The sequence below is a fragment of the Carassius gibelio genome, chromosome B9, assembly GCF_023724105.1.
Source record: "Carassius gibelio isolate Cgi1373 ecotype wild population from Czech Republic chromosome B9, carGib1.2-hapl.c, whole genome shotgun sequence".
Lineage (NCBI taxonomy): Eukaryota > Metazoa > Chordata > Actinopteri > Cypriniformes > Cyprinidae > Carassius > Carassius gibelio.
The window spans coordinates 17513080-17529798 of NC_068404.1; the positions used below are offsets into that span (position 1 = coordinate 17513080).

General features: G+C 36.1%; 4 protein-coding genes across 8 annotated transcripts; 2 read left to right on the forward strand and 2 right to left on the reverse strand.

The window, feature by feature from the left end:
* Positions 1-66: 66 nt before the first annotated feature.
* LOC127965421 (histone deacetylase complex subunit SAP18) lies at positions 67-1449 on the forward strand. Its single transcript, XM_052566236.1, has 4 exons — positions 67-212; positions 576-685; positions 761-883; positions 963-1449. The coding sequence occupies exons 1-4, from the start codon at positions 141-143 to the stop codon at positions 1117-1119; spliced, it is 462 nt and encodes a 153-aa protein (XP_052422196.1). The 5' UTR covers positions 67-140; the 3' UTR covers positions 1120-1449.
* A 122-nt stretch (positions 1450-1571) lies between these two features.
* Positions 1572-5132, reverse strand: ska3 (spindle and kinetochore associated complex subunit 3). 4 transcript variants are annotated; one of them, XM_052566234.1, is made up of 10 exons: positions 5009-5132; positions 4574-4708; positions 4417-4478; positions 4164-4335; positions 3601-4024; positions 2940-3019; positions 2556-2746; positions 2212-2403; positions 1875-2069; positions 1572-1776 (listed from the first exon to the last, which is right to left on the reverse strand). In XM_052566234.1, the coding sequence occupies exons 2-10, from the start codon at positions 4680-4682 to the stop codon at positions 1732-1734; spliced, it is 1470 nt and encodes a 489-aa protein (XP_052422194.1). In that variant the 5' UTR covers positions 4683-4708; positions 5009-5132; the 3' UTR covers positions 1572-1731. The 4 variants fall into 4 exon arrangements, with proteins under 4 accessions (XP_052422194.1, XP_052422193.1, XP_052422195.1 ...); XM_052566233.1 differs by having other exon boundaries at positions 4950-5067; XM_052566235.1 differs by lacking the exon at positions 5009-5132 and adding an exon at positions 4801-4822.
* A 1093-nt stretch (positions 5133-6225) lies between these two features.
* Positions 6226-11080, reverse strand: hcn5 (hyperpolarization activated cyclic nucleotide-gated potassium channel 5). Its single transcript, XM_052566351.1, has 8 exons — positions 10974-11080; positions 10744-10881; positions 10446-10607; positions 9597-9935; positions 9344-9490; positions 8988-9225; positions 7485-7658; positions 6226-6969 (listed from the first exon to the last, which is right to left on the reverse strand). Exons 4-7 carry the CDS (start codon positions 9699-9701, stop codon positions 7489-7491), a joined length of 660 nt encoding a protein of 219 aa, XP_052422311.1. The 5' UTR covers positions 9702-9935; positions 10446-10607; positions 10744-10881; positions 10974-11080; the 3' UTR covers positions 6226-6969; positions 7485-7488.
* Positions 11081-14172: 3092 nt separating this feature from the next.
* Positions 14173-16350, forward strand: LOC127965341 (cytochrome c oxidase copper chaperone). Of its 2 annotated transcripts, XR_008155285.1 has the most exons (5): positions 14173-14429; positions 14680-14817; positions 15475-15592; positions 15996-16068; positions 16169-16350. XR_008155285.1 is itself a non-coding variant. In XM_052566112.1 (4 exons), exons 2-3 carry the CDS (start codon positions 14699-14701, stop codon positions 15557-15559), a joined length of 204 nt encoding a protein of 67 aa, XP_052422072.1. In that variant the 5' UTR covers positions 14173-14429; positions 14680-14698; the 3' UTR covers positions 15560-15592; positions 16169-16350. The 2 variants fall into 2 exon arrangements, 1 of the variants encoding a protein (XP_052422072.1); XM_052566112.1 differs by lacking the exon at positions 15996-16068.
* Positions 16351-16719: the final 369 nt, after the last annotated feature.

The following is a 16719-nucleotide window of genomic DNA, read 5'->3' on the forward strand; positions in this document are numbered from 1 at the left end:
GTCGTCATTTCACTGGCCATCATCGGTCGGCTGTGATTGGCTCCCTACAGTGGTGACATCATTTCATCGCGCCGCGATCGCTCATTAACAGGCGTCGTGAACAACGATTCATCTCTTGTTTTATAACAAAATTGGATCAAATGGCTGTAGAATCAAGGGTCACACAAGAGGAAATCAAAAAAGAGCCAGAAAAGCCAGTAGACAGAGAAAAGGTTTGTTTTTCCCAGTACGTTTGTTCCTCATTTGAGCACATAGTCTGCACAAACGATGCGTCTTGTAATGCTAAGCTAATATGAAAATGTAACTGGTAAAAAAAATTAAGTATACAACTTATTATAATACAGCTCTTTGGTAATAAAATGTTTAGTATATTTAGTATACAAATCTTAAATCATTAATATAAGTTTGCAGTATATAATAGTAGAAACGTTTAGTATAAAACGTATTAATCTAACTCCCTGATAACGTTATATAAAAGACGCATACAGCGAACGCATTTCACATTGTCTGCAATATCAATATTGAAGACGTGTACATATTCGCCCGCGTTATTAAATTCTGCATGTTTCCCGCAGACATGCCCACTTCTTCTCCGAGTGTTCACCACCAACAACGGAAGGCATCATCGCATGGACGAATTTGCCCGGGGGAATGTACCATCTAGCGAGCTCCAGATTTACACCTGGTAGGTATAAACTTTGCATTGCATTAAAGATGAAATGAACTGCAAGATCCTGAGTTGTATCTGCTTTGGATACAGGATGGATGCTACTTTGAAGGAACTGACAAGCCTGGTGAAGGAAGTTTATCCGGAAGCTCGAAAGAAAGGCACACATTTTGGGTTTGCAATAGTTTACCCAGACCCTAAACGACAAATGTACAGGTAATCTATACAGAAGGTGTTTTGTTCTAGCTCAGTCAGTTTTGATTCGTTTTGAATAACCCATCTGATTTTGTTGTAGGGTTAAAGAGATTGGTAATACGGTTTCAGGACGCAAAGGTGCCGATGACTCCATGACGCTTCAGTCTCAACGCTTTCAGATCGGAGATTACCTTGACATCGCCATCACTCCGCCTAACCGTGCACCACCTATCCAAGGACGCATGAGACCCTACTAAAACCAGATTTGCCTGGATTTAAACAAATAGGGTGAACGTCTGTCTGGAAATCTGCTTTCCTGTAGAGTTTAGTTCAAACCCTTCCAGTGTTTTTCAGGCAAACCTAAATTTGGTTTGATTAGCTGGTTCGAAGTTTAAGCCTGAACTAAACTCTGCAGGAAGGTTAATCTCCAGCAGCAGGATGGAGCATATCTTGAGGATTGGAGGTTATATAGATATTCTTTGTCATATATTTTGTTCTTCATGGGGTTTTATACCAGGTCTACCTTTTTAGTTTTAGTCCTGTTACCATGATTCCCATAAAATGTTGAATAAATGTTTTTTTCAGTATCTTGTCTTGTGTAAACATTCATAAACTGACTTAATAGGCATTAACTAAACTTCAACAGAATTACCTATATTTTTCAAACTCATTTGAGTAATCCGTACCATTTGCATAACCATCAATGGCATTATTTTACAAGTTCTTTATTATTATTTTCAAATGTTTTAAATTGTCCTTAAAAGTGTTTGCTCTTACAATCAGATATAATTCAGTGAAATCACTTTGACTACGATCTGCTGTTCTCCTCTTGGTTCCACTTTTTGAAAGCCAGGCTTCATGGGTATCAGCTAAGATTCAGTAGTAAGTCCTGAAGACTTGCACTGAGTCACAAGCTAAAAGAGGGAGAGAAAAAAAAAAACTTATTTTCTTTCTTTAACATAAGCAATAATTTGCTATATTGCTATTTCAGCATTACAAGGTAGTGACTCACTTTTAAAATATCCTGAGTGACTGAACTTATATCGGGCATCTCCGGGGTGCATGCCTCTGCAGGGAACTTCACTCTGACCTTTGGAGTTGTAAGGCACCAATCCTGGTTTTCATGCATTGGGACGGGGGTCTGCTTCAGGTCTAACAAGTGATCTGTCCCCATCTTCATCCCAGAAGCATCACTAGATGCAGTTTTCTATTCAGAGTTAAAGGAAGGGCAAATGTCAAGTGCATGTCAATAAATAAAACTATTCACCATTTTTGTTTATAAGATTTAGCATAAAATCTAAGGTATAATACAATTTTAATGATTAAAAGATCAAAATATGATTACTTACGAAAGCAATAGATCTCCCAAGAAGGGACTGCAGAGATGGCATCTCGGGTATGGCCTCATCCTCATAACGATGCAGTTTTGGCATCTCTGGAGCATCAAATGAAGGAGCTCTGTTTGTATTGGAGAGATCTGCTAAGGGAAAGCTGCCCTCCTTTGAAGCCCTGTGTCTACCGCTTTCTTCCTGTCTGTCATTCTTTGAAACAGTAATCGCAGTGAATGAGAAACCATTACACATTTTTAATGATATTATATGTGATTATGGTTTAATGTTATACTAGTCATGTCTATTGTGGTAGATTTTTACACGTTAGTGACTAAAGTAATGAGTTAACGAGTGCATCATACCTTTTTTATAAGCTTGCTGACAAAAGGAGTTTCAAATGCAGGGAGCTCTGGTGTAGAAGGGCAGTTATTAGGGCGAGGAGGAGAATCAAGGTCATTCATTCCTTTCATTGGTGGAGATGATGGGAGGCGGTGTTTCTCAATCTTAAATCCTGGGGTGCAGAACACAGGTGGCTCTGGGGATTCCAGACTCTCTGGAATATTTAAACACAAAAGGAAAAAAAAAAAAAAAACTAGAATGCATTTTTTGTAACATATCGTTAACGCACAAATGTAACCACACATTCAGGATTACAGGAACTATACTGCTAAGAAACAATTATTTAAAACTCCAAACAGGTCGATAACTTTTCATAATATTAAGAAACAACACTCAATATTATTTACCGTTGACAACACCTTTGTTAGGCCCAAAAGACAAAGTGGGGAAAGCATGAGAGGGTATCTGACCGTTCCCTGTTCTTTCACTGTGAAAGACCCAACACACATATTATGTGTTAAAAATACAAATTAAACAGCAAGCATGCATTAAATTGACAGTAAAACATTTATAATGTTACAAAAGTTCTGAAGAAGAAATGTTTTTTGAACACCAAAACAGTATATTTGAATGATTTCTGAAAGATCATGTGACACTGTAGACTAGAAAAATCCATGCAGAAAATTCAGCTTTGCCATAAACAGGGATAAATTAATAAATAAATTAAACATAATTCACAACATTACTGTTTTCATTGTATCCTTGATCAAATAAAAGCAGTCTTTTTTTTTAATGTGGAGATCTTTTAATGCATTGATTTTAATTAATGCATTTCCAAATAATATAACTTCACTTTAAGCGCAAAATTTCATTAGTAAAGTCTCTTACTCCTAAAGATGAAAATGTAAAATGTTGTTTTGTGTAAGCTGTATTAAACTGACCTTATTAGGCTAAATTGTGTAAATTAAAAAAATTCAAAGCAAGTTTAGAAAGTGTCATATTTAGTATTTTCTGAAGCAAAGCATGCTTGTGATGTGATATTCACACTAGACATAGTAAGCAGCATACCTGCTGGTCTTGGGTGGTTTTTTGTTGAACAAATCCATGGTAAAGTCATTGTTCCAGCAGGTGGTGTACTCAGAGATGCCAAAGTCCTCTAGTCGTGGGGTCGGAGCATCCTCCTCCATACGCAGAGAGCACTTGGGCGTCTTTGGCTGCGGTGGATGCATGTTCATGACAAATGGTGGTGGTGACAGAGCCACAGCTGGGACAGGAGCAGCACTGTGGGGTGGCTCTGCTTCACCAAGCACTCTTTGGAACTGGAGTGCAGACAGGCCAAAATCGGAGAGCTTTGGGGTCCGCAGCTGGTCAACAGGTGGTTGCATCTTCTCTGGTGTCTCAGGCTGCTGAGCCTCTTCACAAATCCCTTGTCCCATTGCTTCATTTTCATCTGCTGCATCCAATTTTTCTGCATTTTTTGTACCATTCATCTCTAAAATAGTGAGCAAATAAAAAACATTTTCCACTGAAAAAAGTATAAATCTTAGCAAATCTTCAATTAGAGACTATAAATACGAAAGCCAAGCAGAGGCAGCAGGATGTTAACATTCTCAAATGTAATCAACATTTACCTGCATTTCCCTGTCTTGCTGTTCGTGGTCTGTAGCCATACGTCTCATAGTGTTTCTTCAGCCTGTCAATGTCTTCTGTGGTTCTCTGCTTCAGCACCAAGCATCGTCTTACAAAGTTCCTCAGTTCAGTACTTGCTCCATCATGTGTAGCCACCTGATTTTGAACTTCTCGCTGCACATGATTTTGTGTTAAATGAAGCCCATATTTAAAAAATAGAGTGAAATCATGAATCATAACTAAACATACACAAACCTTCAATGCTCGGACTTCAGAGTGCAGCTGGTACAGAGCTTGAGCCCCATTCTCTTCATCCTCTGAATAACACAGATCACATACACCAGTCAACAGATGTATACGTATGACCTGATCATTATAATTAGCGACTATAAAATATTTCCTGGCAGGTTACCATCGTCGTCTTGAGGGTTCTGACTTGCATGAAGGAGATTGTTGCTTTCAGTCTCCAGATAAACAGTCAGTTTCCGCAGCTTCGCAAAGAAACGCTCTGAAGGATTCATTCTCAACGTCCCTCCTGTTTTACAAGCTGAAATAACAGTAAATAATTAGTAATAATAAGAAAATGGTATATTATATTATTACATGAGACATTACCATAATAATATACAAGCATAATACTTGTAATCCTTCTTTTCTACAGCCATGTAAACAATCAACTGTACGTTAACTCTTTTGGACTGTCCATCTTATACGGAACGCGTACAATAACACAAACAATGAAGATACTGTCTTAAACACATTCGGTTCAGCATAAAATAGCATAATACCTTAAGAAATTAAGTGTGGTTTTATAAATAAGATTCAGACAACGACAAATATCTCTGACCTCTTCTTTCAAATTTCGCGGCACATCCGGGTTCGTTTTGTCTGACTCGTTGGACTTGACGGAAACCCAAACACCGTTGGGTTCATTACTGCCCCCTGTCGTTCAGTGCAGTCGTTTAGTGCTCGGTGGTCTTTCAGTACTTGACCGTACTTCGAAGCAGTTATGTCTTGCAAGTTTCCGAAACAAAAAGGGTTTCAGCATATTTATTTATTTTTGCCCTTGTAATTAACAGATCTCTGTGTTTAGTGAAAATGTTCACCCTTGGAATCTGTCTAAAAAACTCTATTGAAAATATTACCCAAATACAAACAATTAATGCAAAGAGTTCTCTTTGAATAACTGCTTAATTACAGTAATTGATTGATTGATTGATTGATTTTGTGTACTTATTATTTATTATTTATTATTGGGTTACCTATTACCTACCCATTAAAAAGCACATAGCACAATTCAATTCATCCTTTAAAGTGTCGCAGAATTCAAGGGGCTTTAGACAGGCTTCTGCTGCTTTTATTTGCCCCTATGTTTAGCACATTTAGATTTATTTTAAGTTAGGCTACATTTCCTATTGCTTCTGATTATATTAACCAAATGAACTAAAAGTTCCCCTTAATTTAATAACTTGAATAATAAATAAAATAGATAAATAGAGTTCAAATTAAAGGACTGAACATTATGTTTTAAAGATTTTTTAAGTTTTTTTTATTAATGCATGTTTTATATGCCCATGACAGAGTAGAGACAGTGTTTAAGTTTCCTTAAACTTTGTCTGGCCTATTTGTTCCTCTCAATCTGCAAGAGTTATCAACATACAGTATATCAACACTCGTGGTGGATGAGGAGATACCCCCTGACAATGTAAAGAGCTTTGAGTGCCTAGAAAAGCAGAAAAGTGGCATGTTGATGTAATTAACTATTTTTATTATTATTATTATTATCATTATTATTATTATTATCATATATGAAACTAATGAAACTTTCTCTTTGAAGGACTACAGAGAATGGGAATTAACTCATGGACAGAAAACACCGTTATCAAACTCCTGTCGCTGTTGATTTACAGTATAGACTTAATTTAAACATGGTCACATATTAATCTTGAAAATAAAGAAGAACAGTGCATTTTATTATTTTATTTTTTGTATTGAGAGATGAAAAAGCAAATAGCATGATCTTGACAAAAAGTTTTGAGAAGAAAAAACAAGAACAAACTTCACTGTTTATTCAGGAATATTTTATTAACATCTTTTTAAAATGTGACTTTTATAAACGTTTGACCTATGAACTACAATTATCTCTACAACCTTTGGGTCATTTTATGAAATAGCAAATTTTACCCTTTCCCCCAAAATACAATATTTAAAATGTAAATTATGGTAAGTTTTTTCTGGGCCCCAACATAATTTGTTCACTGTTTGTGCTGATTTCTGAAAATAATCTGCTGACTTTTGTGGGACATATTTAACATAAAATTGAACTCAGCACATTATTTGAAAAACACAAACATATTTGTCAAAACATTAAAAATGTTGTCTGTTTTAAACAAAGCTTCTCTGATAGAAACCTACAGTACAATGAGGACCTGGTCAGATAAAATTAATGACCTCTCCTGGAAAATGGAGGCCACCAGTGTGTGCTGTTCTGTATACTTCAGATGAAGACAGGGGACAACGTAAAGAGGCATGGTTATGTGACGTAAGAGCACGGGTTATGCTTATCCTTCTGTGGGCACTTGAAAAGGGCGGGAGTAGAGAAGCTGGAGAAGGTGGCCTACAAATCAGTCTAAAAACATCCTATCAGTATTCTTAAAGGAATCCCATTCCAATGCGGTTGCCAAGTCATATCTTTTTTGCTATACAAAGTCCATTTTCCTTCAGCTTGTTGTACACTGAAGAACAAGGGAATACTTCAGCTCACATCCACCAACTGGAACAGAATATTCCAAAACCACATCTGGATATCTATGCCAATACAGAGGAAGATTCAAGTAAAACAAAGCCGGCAAATCAAAAGCAGGCAAAGTGCATGGTTAGGAAGCTGTAGGAGGGTTTAATTCAAGTATAGCCATCTACCAATTAAAATAGAGATGCAAAATAGAAATAAAAATGCATTTAGCTCTTGTATCCTTAATTATTTTTATTATGCAGTGTGTTATATAAAAAAAAAAAAAAAATTCCCCCCATAGCAGAATTTTTAAGTGTATATAATAAACACTAACATTCAAAAGCCTGGGGTAAGTTCAATTATTTTTTTTTATTTTTTTTAAGAATATATACATTTATAATTCAAAAGTACTAGTAAATAACTAAAGAAGAAGAAAGAATTTAGAATGAAACAAAATCTCTTTTTCAAATAAAGGCTTTCCATTATTAAAGAATCTAGAAAAGATGTATGGTTTATGGATATATTGGTTTCCAGTAAAACCTTTAAATCAAGTTGTGCTTCAAACTGTCTCATGGATAAAACTAAAACTTACTTTCTCAACATAACAAAATGTCTTTATCCTGTTGAAATGTCTCCAGGTCCCCCCTGATGTCTGGATAGTCCTTCAGAACAGAATGAAAAGAGTCCACCGACAAGGAAAAAAGCTGACAGATAGTCAAAGCTTGTACTGTGGCCAAACACCTTCCTTTTGTTAGGAGACATGACTCTGGAAAAGGGAAGGAGAGACATTTAAAGGGATAGCTCACCCAAAAATGAAAATTCTGTCAGACATTTACTTGATTTGTATCTTTCCATACTATGAAAGTCAATGGTCAAATGATGCGTTACACATATTCGTCAAAATATCTTCTTTTGTGTTCAACAGAAGAAAGAAACTCAAACAGGTTTGAAACAACTTGAGGGTGAGTAAATAATGACAGAATTTTGGGGTGAACTATCCCTTTAACACAGCTTACTAATAAATAGATTCAAGACATGAGCATCACAAACAACACATATAGTCTAAACAGGGGTGGAACGATACATGTATTTGTACCAAACCGTCACGGTACGGACATCTCGGTTCGGTGCATGGGGTCTTACAACGAATACAGGAGATTCACCCTCAATCCAAAAGGTGCATCCACAGCAATGCAATGCTGTTTGATAACCAGCACCAGCAGAAGAGCAGCGAATGCTGTGAGTTGCGCACTTGAAAACAAAGCAGACTAGATAGTGACCATGCATGTGCTGATTCTTAATGTGTCTCTCACACGTTTGCGAAATTGAGCTTTGTGCTCGTTTATCCTACCTCTCTCATACGGCACAAATCCAAATATTCCATAACATTTCCATCAGAGGCGGGCGCACTGATGTTTTGGTTCACTGGTTTTTATTTTGATAAAGTACTAACTGTGCTGTCAAGTTAGAAATGTTTAAACTGTGTGTTGTGTTTGTGTGTGTGTGTGTGGCTGTGCGCATTAGCGCGATCATGTCAACTGTTTTCTTATACCAGCAGAATCAATTTTAACCACTTATTGTCTTATTAATAATGCATTACTGTATAAAGGTCTGCTTTTATTTGCGTACACTCACGATGAAAACAAAACATTGTGCTTTTGTAAAATAAAGAAAACAAATAGGATGTCACTTTCTGCCACTTGAATTTCCTTTCTGTGAACAAATTTAGCATGTTACAAAAATAAAGTGAAACTCAACATATATGGCTACGTTATTTGTCGCACTGTTTTTTCCCCAAATATATTTCAAGAATTTATTCCTTTTATATATATATGTACTGCAGATTATATATATTTAACAATGTAATAATATTTAATATTTTAGGTGGAATTTTTTTATTTTATTTGTACTACTGTCTGTTCAAAATAAATGAAAAGAAACCGAGCATAGCAGATGTTTTTTCCCTGTTCTACCGAAATTGTATCGAACTGCGACCCCCGAACCAAGGTACGTACAGAACCATGACATCTGTGTACCATTCCACCCCTGCTAAACAGACATTGCATTGACATTGCAACGTGACTCGATATCACACCTCCAAAGCAGTCTCCATCACATATTTCCCTCTGGAAAAACTCATTCTCCTCAAGGACCTGCCCGTGCTCGATGAAGAACATGCGGTCACCAGGAATGTTCTGGCGGATGATGATGTCACCCTCCTGGTAGACCTCATACTGCAGCTCCAGAAGAATGGCATTGATGAAGTTTACATCACAGTTCCGGAAAAAGGGGACTTTTCTCACATGGGCTGAGCACATGGACATCAGAATTTCCTAACAAAACCATACAAACAATCATTAAACTGTAAAAATACTACATTACTGTTAAAAACAAGAGCCAAACATCTTTTAAACAATTTCTGTGACTATCTATCACAACAGTGAGCAGTACCTCTCTGAGAGATGAAGACACCCACTTCAGCACATCCTTCTCATCATACCATTTTCCTGCGTAACGAGCCTGAAAGAAGTTGTTGATGCGCACACGAAGGGCTTTGGGAAGCTTCATGAAAGTCATATAATCTTCCATATGATTCATCTATGTACAAACAAATACACAAGGGAACAGAAAACAGAAAATGTGAATGACACCCTCAATCAAAATCTAATATGCTGTTTTAGTAATATATTTGTTTCCCTTGTACCTTGTTCTTGTATGCTCTTGCTGTTATGTCCACATCAGTCATCATTGCAGCAGTGTTGGCGACCATCACCGTGTACATGATGGCTCCAGACACAATGCTAGTCATGACAATCCAAAGCTCAACCTCATCTAAAAAAAAAAAAAACAATAATCAGGTATTAAAAGAAGTATCAGTTGTGCATTGTGATTGTTGGGGTATAAAATGAACATTTAACTAAATCAGCTGATCAAAAGTATACTCCTTGCTTGTGGGTGTTTCAGAGGAACCATATGATATTGCAGTCATATGAGAGAGGGCCCGAAAGACTCCAAAAGAGTACTTCTCTCCCACTGTGGCATTCTGACAAATTACATAAGACAAAGCATTGACATTAATACAATATTTTATACATTGACACCATAAAACAACAAATATTACACTTTCTGTAATAAAAACTTTAAAAAAAGGTACACTTTGTATTTGATTTACCAATAAAGGATTCATATTGGTAACTTAAAGGTACATATTAGACCATATATGGTACATATTAGTACATTTTGGAACTTTTTTCTAAAAGTGAAATTAACAATAATAGGTTAAACGTAGTATCACAGAGAAGAGTCACACAAATATTAATAGGAGTAAAAATGACCTAAGAGGGTTTCAGTATTATTATTGCTGTAATATTGTTACAGTGCTCAGCTTCAGAATAATATATAAGTAAGCTGTCATACTCATATCTAGTTTTCATGACTGTTTAAAATATTATTCATTTCCATTACATTTCCAGGCTTTGCAAATACAGTTTTCAAATGTGATGATATTTCCATAAATGTAGGAATACAGTTTATGTGAATATGCTGCTCTTACCATTAGATTCTCTCTTCTAATCCAGCAGTCTGAGGGAAACTCCTCAAGCATAGGCACAAAATACTGAATACAGCCGTTCCAGTGGCAAAGCAGGAAGATCATCATAAATAGCGACAAGATTCTTAGGAAAACCCTCACCACCTCCAAGTTGGCATTTGAAACCTATATGGGCAGAGATTCAATATAAAAATCAAAAGCATCATCCAAATAATTTTTCTGAATGATAACAAAACTGATATTTAGTGTGCTGTTTCATTAATATAAGAACAGTTTCATATTCAAGTAGTTCATTACTTACTCTCTCCACCTCATTGAAAAACCTAACAAGCCTTGACACACGCAACAGGCGAACAAGACTGAGGATTCTCACAAACATCAAGATGCGCATCATTTTGCTGGCTCTGGATGAGGGAGAGTCACTGTGGTATTGTAGGTCCTGTCATGACAATGGCACAAAACATTTTTTTTCCATTTGGAGCTTTGTAATTTCAATACAGCCAAAAGATTCAGCAGAAAAGGGCACATTACCGCAATAAGTAGTATGTAACCAACTGGGAATGCTGCCACCACATCAGGTATAAACCAGCTTTTTAAATACTGTTGTCGAATGCTTTTCAAATCCAGAATGGCTCCCTGTGTAATATACAGATACATTAATTGGACAAGTTTAAGCAATATTATATTTGTGATGTCTCAAACTGATCCTTACCTCACTGTTGTCAGTAATGATCCCCATTCGAAAGTTAAGCCCCACGTCAATCAGGAACAGAGTGTCCGAGAACACATTAAAACCCTCCCAACCTACTCCACTGTTGCCATCCAGAAAGGCAATCTCCATTGGAATGCCAATTAGATTAAGAAATGTTATGGCCACCATACACATGATGTAATAACTCCTGCATAAATAAGGACACAAGTCAGACATATTTTTAAAAGATGGCATTTTTGCATGACAGTCCCTTTCAAAATGCATTAGTATTTTTCTATTTTATCTTATAACATATTTTATTTTAATTAATTATTGTATTACCTTTTGTATTAATATTGTAGAATTTTTTTTTATTATAGGTATAAAATAAGGTAAAATATATTTGTCAAAAATACTAAATAAATACACCAAGACAGATTACAGTACCTTAAACGACTGAAGGGATGGATGACCAACACACCTCCCTCTTTCTGTCTAAAGCACTCCTTCTCCACAGCCATCTCACTGCCGTAGACATGCAGCGAGCGTCTGTTCAACTGCGGCAGCAGTAGGTTTTTCCACCCTCTCCAGCTGAAGCGGCTGTGATTCTTAGGTGTGAGACGCTGCATTTCCAGGCCCTGACTAAGCACTGTGATCACCGAAGCACCTCTTACATCTCTCACCATGCCTCTCTGACAACTTTATTTCTGGACTTTCTTTTATGCTGACTATTTCATCCACTTTTCTTCATCGTCTTCATGCTCGCTCTCTTGCTTCCTCTCTCTCACGTGTGCACATGCACAGCCGCAGAGTAATTTTTCATCACAGTCCTTTGGCTCGGTCCAGAAATGAGAAGGAGATAAGTTCCAGACTTTCCATTCTTCCCCCTCTGTCAAACTAACTATTGTCTCATCAACTATTCAGTATCTCTGCCTCGCGCTCACATCAGCTCAGCTCATCTGGACTGCGGGGCGGTTCTTTGACACAAGGTGGTTTTGAATATCACAACCATTGTCATCTGAAATAGAGAGATGGTTCTGATAGAACCGGACCCTGGGCTGACAATGGTAGGTGATTGAATTACTTACGCTCTTATTGTGCGTAAATGACTGTACTGATATTACAAAGTGATTTTTTCTAATGAACACGCAAGAGTGCTCAGATAATTTTGCTATTTCAGAAAGAGACAGAATACAGGAATCTATTTTTTGCAGGCATGGCCGATTTTGGAGTTTAACCTATGTTTCTTAGGTGCAGCTGGTGAAACTGTTCTGTGTTTTCAATGTGGATGTGTTGACATCAAAAACAGACAACTGCAGCTTACCACAACACAATTTCTGAGCTCACTAGATCTCCAGAAAAGTGAAAACAGTGTTGTGTTGCATTGGCAGACTATGTTTATTAGAGTCACAACAGAGTGTTGAATTTCAAAGTGGTATTCAAGTAATGTAACATGTAACTGATCTTATGTTCTCAGAAGGCAACAATCACCTAAACTGCAATCATTCATTGTAATATACATGTCACATTGCATTCAGTTATCAAGTGGGTAACATGACTAGTCACTGGTTTTATTAACATACTTATCTGTGCTTATGTCTAAATACTGAAATGATGCTTCCATGCAACTATTTAATCTGTGAAACTTTAAAATAAAAAAACAAGAACATTATATTCATAATAAAAGGCATGCTTAATCATTATTATATTAATAGCCTAACTATTTACCAATATAATGTGTGTGTGTGTGTGTGAGTGCGGCTAACACATGACATATAAATTCTGAAATTATTGTGTTTAAAACTGTAAAGCACAGCTATGGTTTTCTGTTTACATTCTTGACAAATTATGTGTAATCAAACGGACACAGCACTTTCTGAATTAATGTGTGAGTATGGGTGTTTAATTTATGTTGTAGAACATTCTGCAAAGTCACATTTTGTCAACTCATAAATTAAACACAACATACAACAAAGATATAGTAAAAACCCAGTAGAAATGCCTGAGGGAGTCCATGCTGAGTTGGCATTCTGAGTTGGCCCACAAATTGACATCATGACTGAAATGTTCTATTTTTGCCGCTCATAGCATGCTGAACGTAGCAGAAAATGCAGGGAAAATGCAATATAAACATTTATCAACACAATATTTTGCTATATTAGCTGTTGATCAGTGTTTTGAAAAAGAATGTGTCAGACATGATGGAAAAAAAAAAAGAAAAAAAAAGTTGCACACACAGTAACAGGCACACGAGACAGCACTATTTTAGCATCTTTGGGGTTTGGGTTCTGTTTCAGGTAGACTGATTATAAATTATATCTAACTATTATTCCCTTCCCTGTTTTAAGTCTGTCAACAAGTCTGTCCTCAAAAGCTTTACATTTTTTAATAAATGTAAAAAATAATTATGGTGATGATCATAGGAAATAATTAATGTAGCAACTCTGAAAGCAATTTATTTTCTACACAGAGATGTAAATCTGTTACACATCAGAAGCAAGGTCAGCATGAAAGCTATATGTGCCTTTGTTGCATTTGTTTTGGAGATCCACTTAGCCTATGTGCTGAATATGTGTGGAGTATGGGGTCTGGTATATTTTAAGCAGTTCTTGAAAAAAAAAAGCATAGATAGTACAGTTATGCTGAATAAACACAGAGTAGATGGATCACACACAGAAATCTCACTTCTCAAAAAAGAAAAAAAGAAAAAAAGAAGTCTATTATCATCAGTATCAGAAGTCTTCTGTGAAGTAAGTATAGTTCTATAGTTATGTGAATCTGCCTGCAATAATACATGAATAATAATTCATAATACTCATCTGGCATAAACTGAAAACACATTTTTATGTTTGACAATATGATGTTATGAGACAATATAACCATTAAATGTGTAATTACAATTCTATTAAAATATGTATTAAAAAATAATACACTGAAATGCTAGCTAATGATTAAAAAATATTATTATAATATACATAATATTAATAACCTAAACTTTTAAATGACTTTTATTCTGTATAAGACTTGTATTTTGTTTTATTGTTCGGCATTTTGTTATGACCTGATTTTAGTCGAGTTTCGTTAACCTTTAGCCATTACACTATGTGAATGTAAGTCATATTTGTATTAAATAGCTGTAGATTGTTGATTTTGTTGTTTTTGTTGTAAGGCATTGACCCGGAAGCTACGCGACACTCACTTCCGCCGGCTGGTTCTGTTATTTGACTGCTGCAGCTTCCAGGTTGTGTAAGGAAGTACGCACGTGAGTGAGTGCATCAGTCTCTGCATCATAAAGAGTGAGTAAAAGTTTGTCAGAGAAAGTTTTATTATTTGATATTACCTGACACCACTATCTGAATATATTTTACAAACGATAAGATACAGCGAGGCATGGGCGGCTGGACATTAATCGATGAACAGAGCAGAGGACATGATGTAACTAGTAACAGTGTGGTTAGATTGCTGCACTCTGCTGGATGTGCATAATCTAAAGTTTAAACGGAAGTATAAACCTGAAAAATGTCTCATGTTCTTTTGTTTTGTCAGGCAGCGTTTGTAAGTGGAAATGTCAAGCCTGTCAGCAGCCAGTGTGGAGGCTTCACCAGCAATAGAGGAAGCAGAGCAGAAGAAACCTCTCAAACCATGCTGTGCGTGTCCTGACACAAAAAAAGCACGAGATGCATGGTGAGGAGACTTTTAGCTATTAGTTAACTTCTGCTTTAAAGAGACATTTTATTGCACATAAAAAAAAAAAAAAAAATCACATTTAAATTAAATTCTGTGCTTTATGTAATTCTTTCTCATGTTTACCCAAACTTGCATGACTTACATTCTTCTGTGAAGGACAAAATAATTTTTAAAGGACTGAAAGGCTCAATTAGGATGCAAATCCCCATAAAAATTGTCAGTATTACTTATAAAAATAATCCAATTACTGTTGAACAACTATTGGAGAGTATTGATGTGGCATGAGCAGTTCTTCAAATTTCTCTTTGTATGTTCGATCAAGCTGGTTTGGAGCAACATAAGGGTTCGTGAATATTAGTAATGTCATATAAATTAATCGCATCCAAAATAAAAGATTTTGTTTGCATAATATGTGTGTGTTCTGTGTATTATAATACACTGTGTATTATACATTCTGAAATATATACATGCATGTGTGTGTATTATATTATTACGAGTGTATTATATTATTATATTATAAATATACACAGCACACATACATATTATATTAAAAAAAAACTTTTATTTTGGATGCGATTAATCACAATTAATAATTTGACAGCACTAGTAAATAATGACACAATTTACCATGACCCAGTACTGTCTTCATTGCAGCATAATTGAAAAGGGAGAAGAAAGCTGCACAGGCCTCATCGAAGCGCACAAGGAGTGCATGAGGGCACTTGGTTTTAAGATATAATACTACCATCATCATCATCAGATTGAGTGAATGGTAAGTGTCACAAAAATGACTACCGGTAATCGCTTACAAAGAATGTCCTTAGTGATATTTCTCACATTTCTTCCACACCTTGGGTGCCCCAAACTCAAATTTAATTACAGAGATCTCCTTGCACTATAGATTTAACTCAAAGAAATAGTTCTCCTCAGATTTGTCATTTTTGCTTCCACATGTTGTCTGCATGACTGACTGACATCTGTGGAGTTATTTATAGCACATAGCCAAGCTGTTCTCTCCCTTACATAAAATTGAATGGTGTCCACAGCTGCCAGTTAGGTCTGTTCCTTACAAAAAGCTATTATATAGCTTCAGAAGACTGTGAATATAGTGCACAAGTCATAAGGACTACTTTTTTGTATGGTTATGAATGATTTTTTTCTCTCTCTTCTATAAGCTTGTCATGCCCTGATCCTCATGTTGTTGTATGAAACAGAGAAGCTCAGATATTCTGCTAAAACTCTGCATTGGTAAATAATGCTTAAACTTCCATATTTGAACTCCCTTTAGATATGTCTTTAAAAAAATGTATTCCTCTAAATAAAAATTTGTCTTTTCTTTCTTTTGTAGCGAGTGACAACCTGTATGAAATGGGACCCGGTGTGATCATTTATTTATATTCTACACTGCAGAAAAGATTATGCAGGACTGCATTTATTCCTCTAAGGGAAATGTCTGTCTTTTCTGTCTCTTTCTTTCATATACGATTTGTGTACATTTATGCTCAATAAAGATCCTATGCAAGACGTTAATCCATTCTCTTTTCTTATGTCTTCACCTCTTATTTGTATGCAATGCGCAGAGATTCTTATAACAAGGCTGGCTTTCTCTTTTTACAGCCTATTTTAAATTATTCAGTCTAATCAACATGTATCACATGCTAGATTTACTTATTTTATCACATTAAATTATTTATGAAGTAGTGTCTGTTGACACACTGCAGGCCAAGCAGTTTTACGCAAACAGACTGTTCCTTCAGGCTTCCTACTCGGTTGGCTTTTGAGTTCCCTGTACCAGCGTTGGGCTGGTGACAGCTGCACTTAACTATGCATGCAGGCCTAAAATAGAGCTGCTGCTCCCAGCACACTCTAATCTGAGGTCTACCCGCAGAAGCGCTTTTA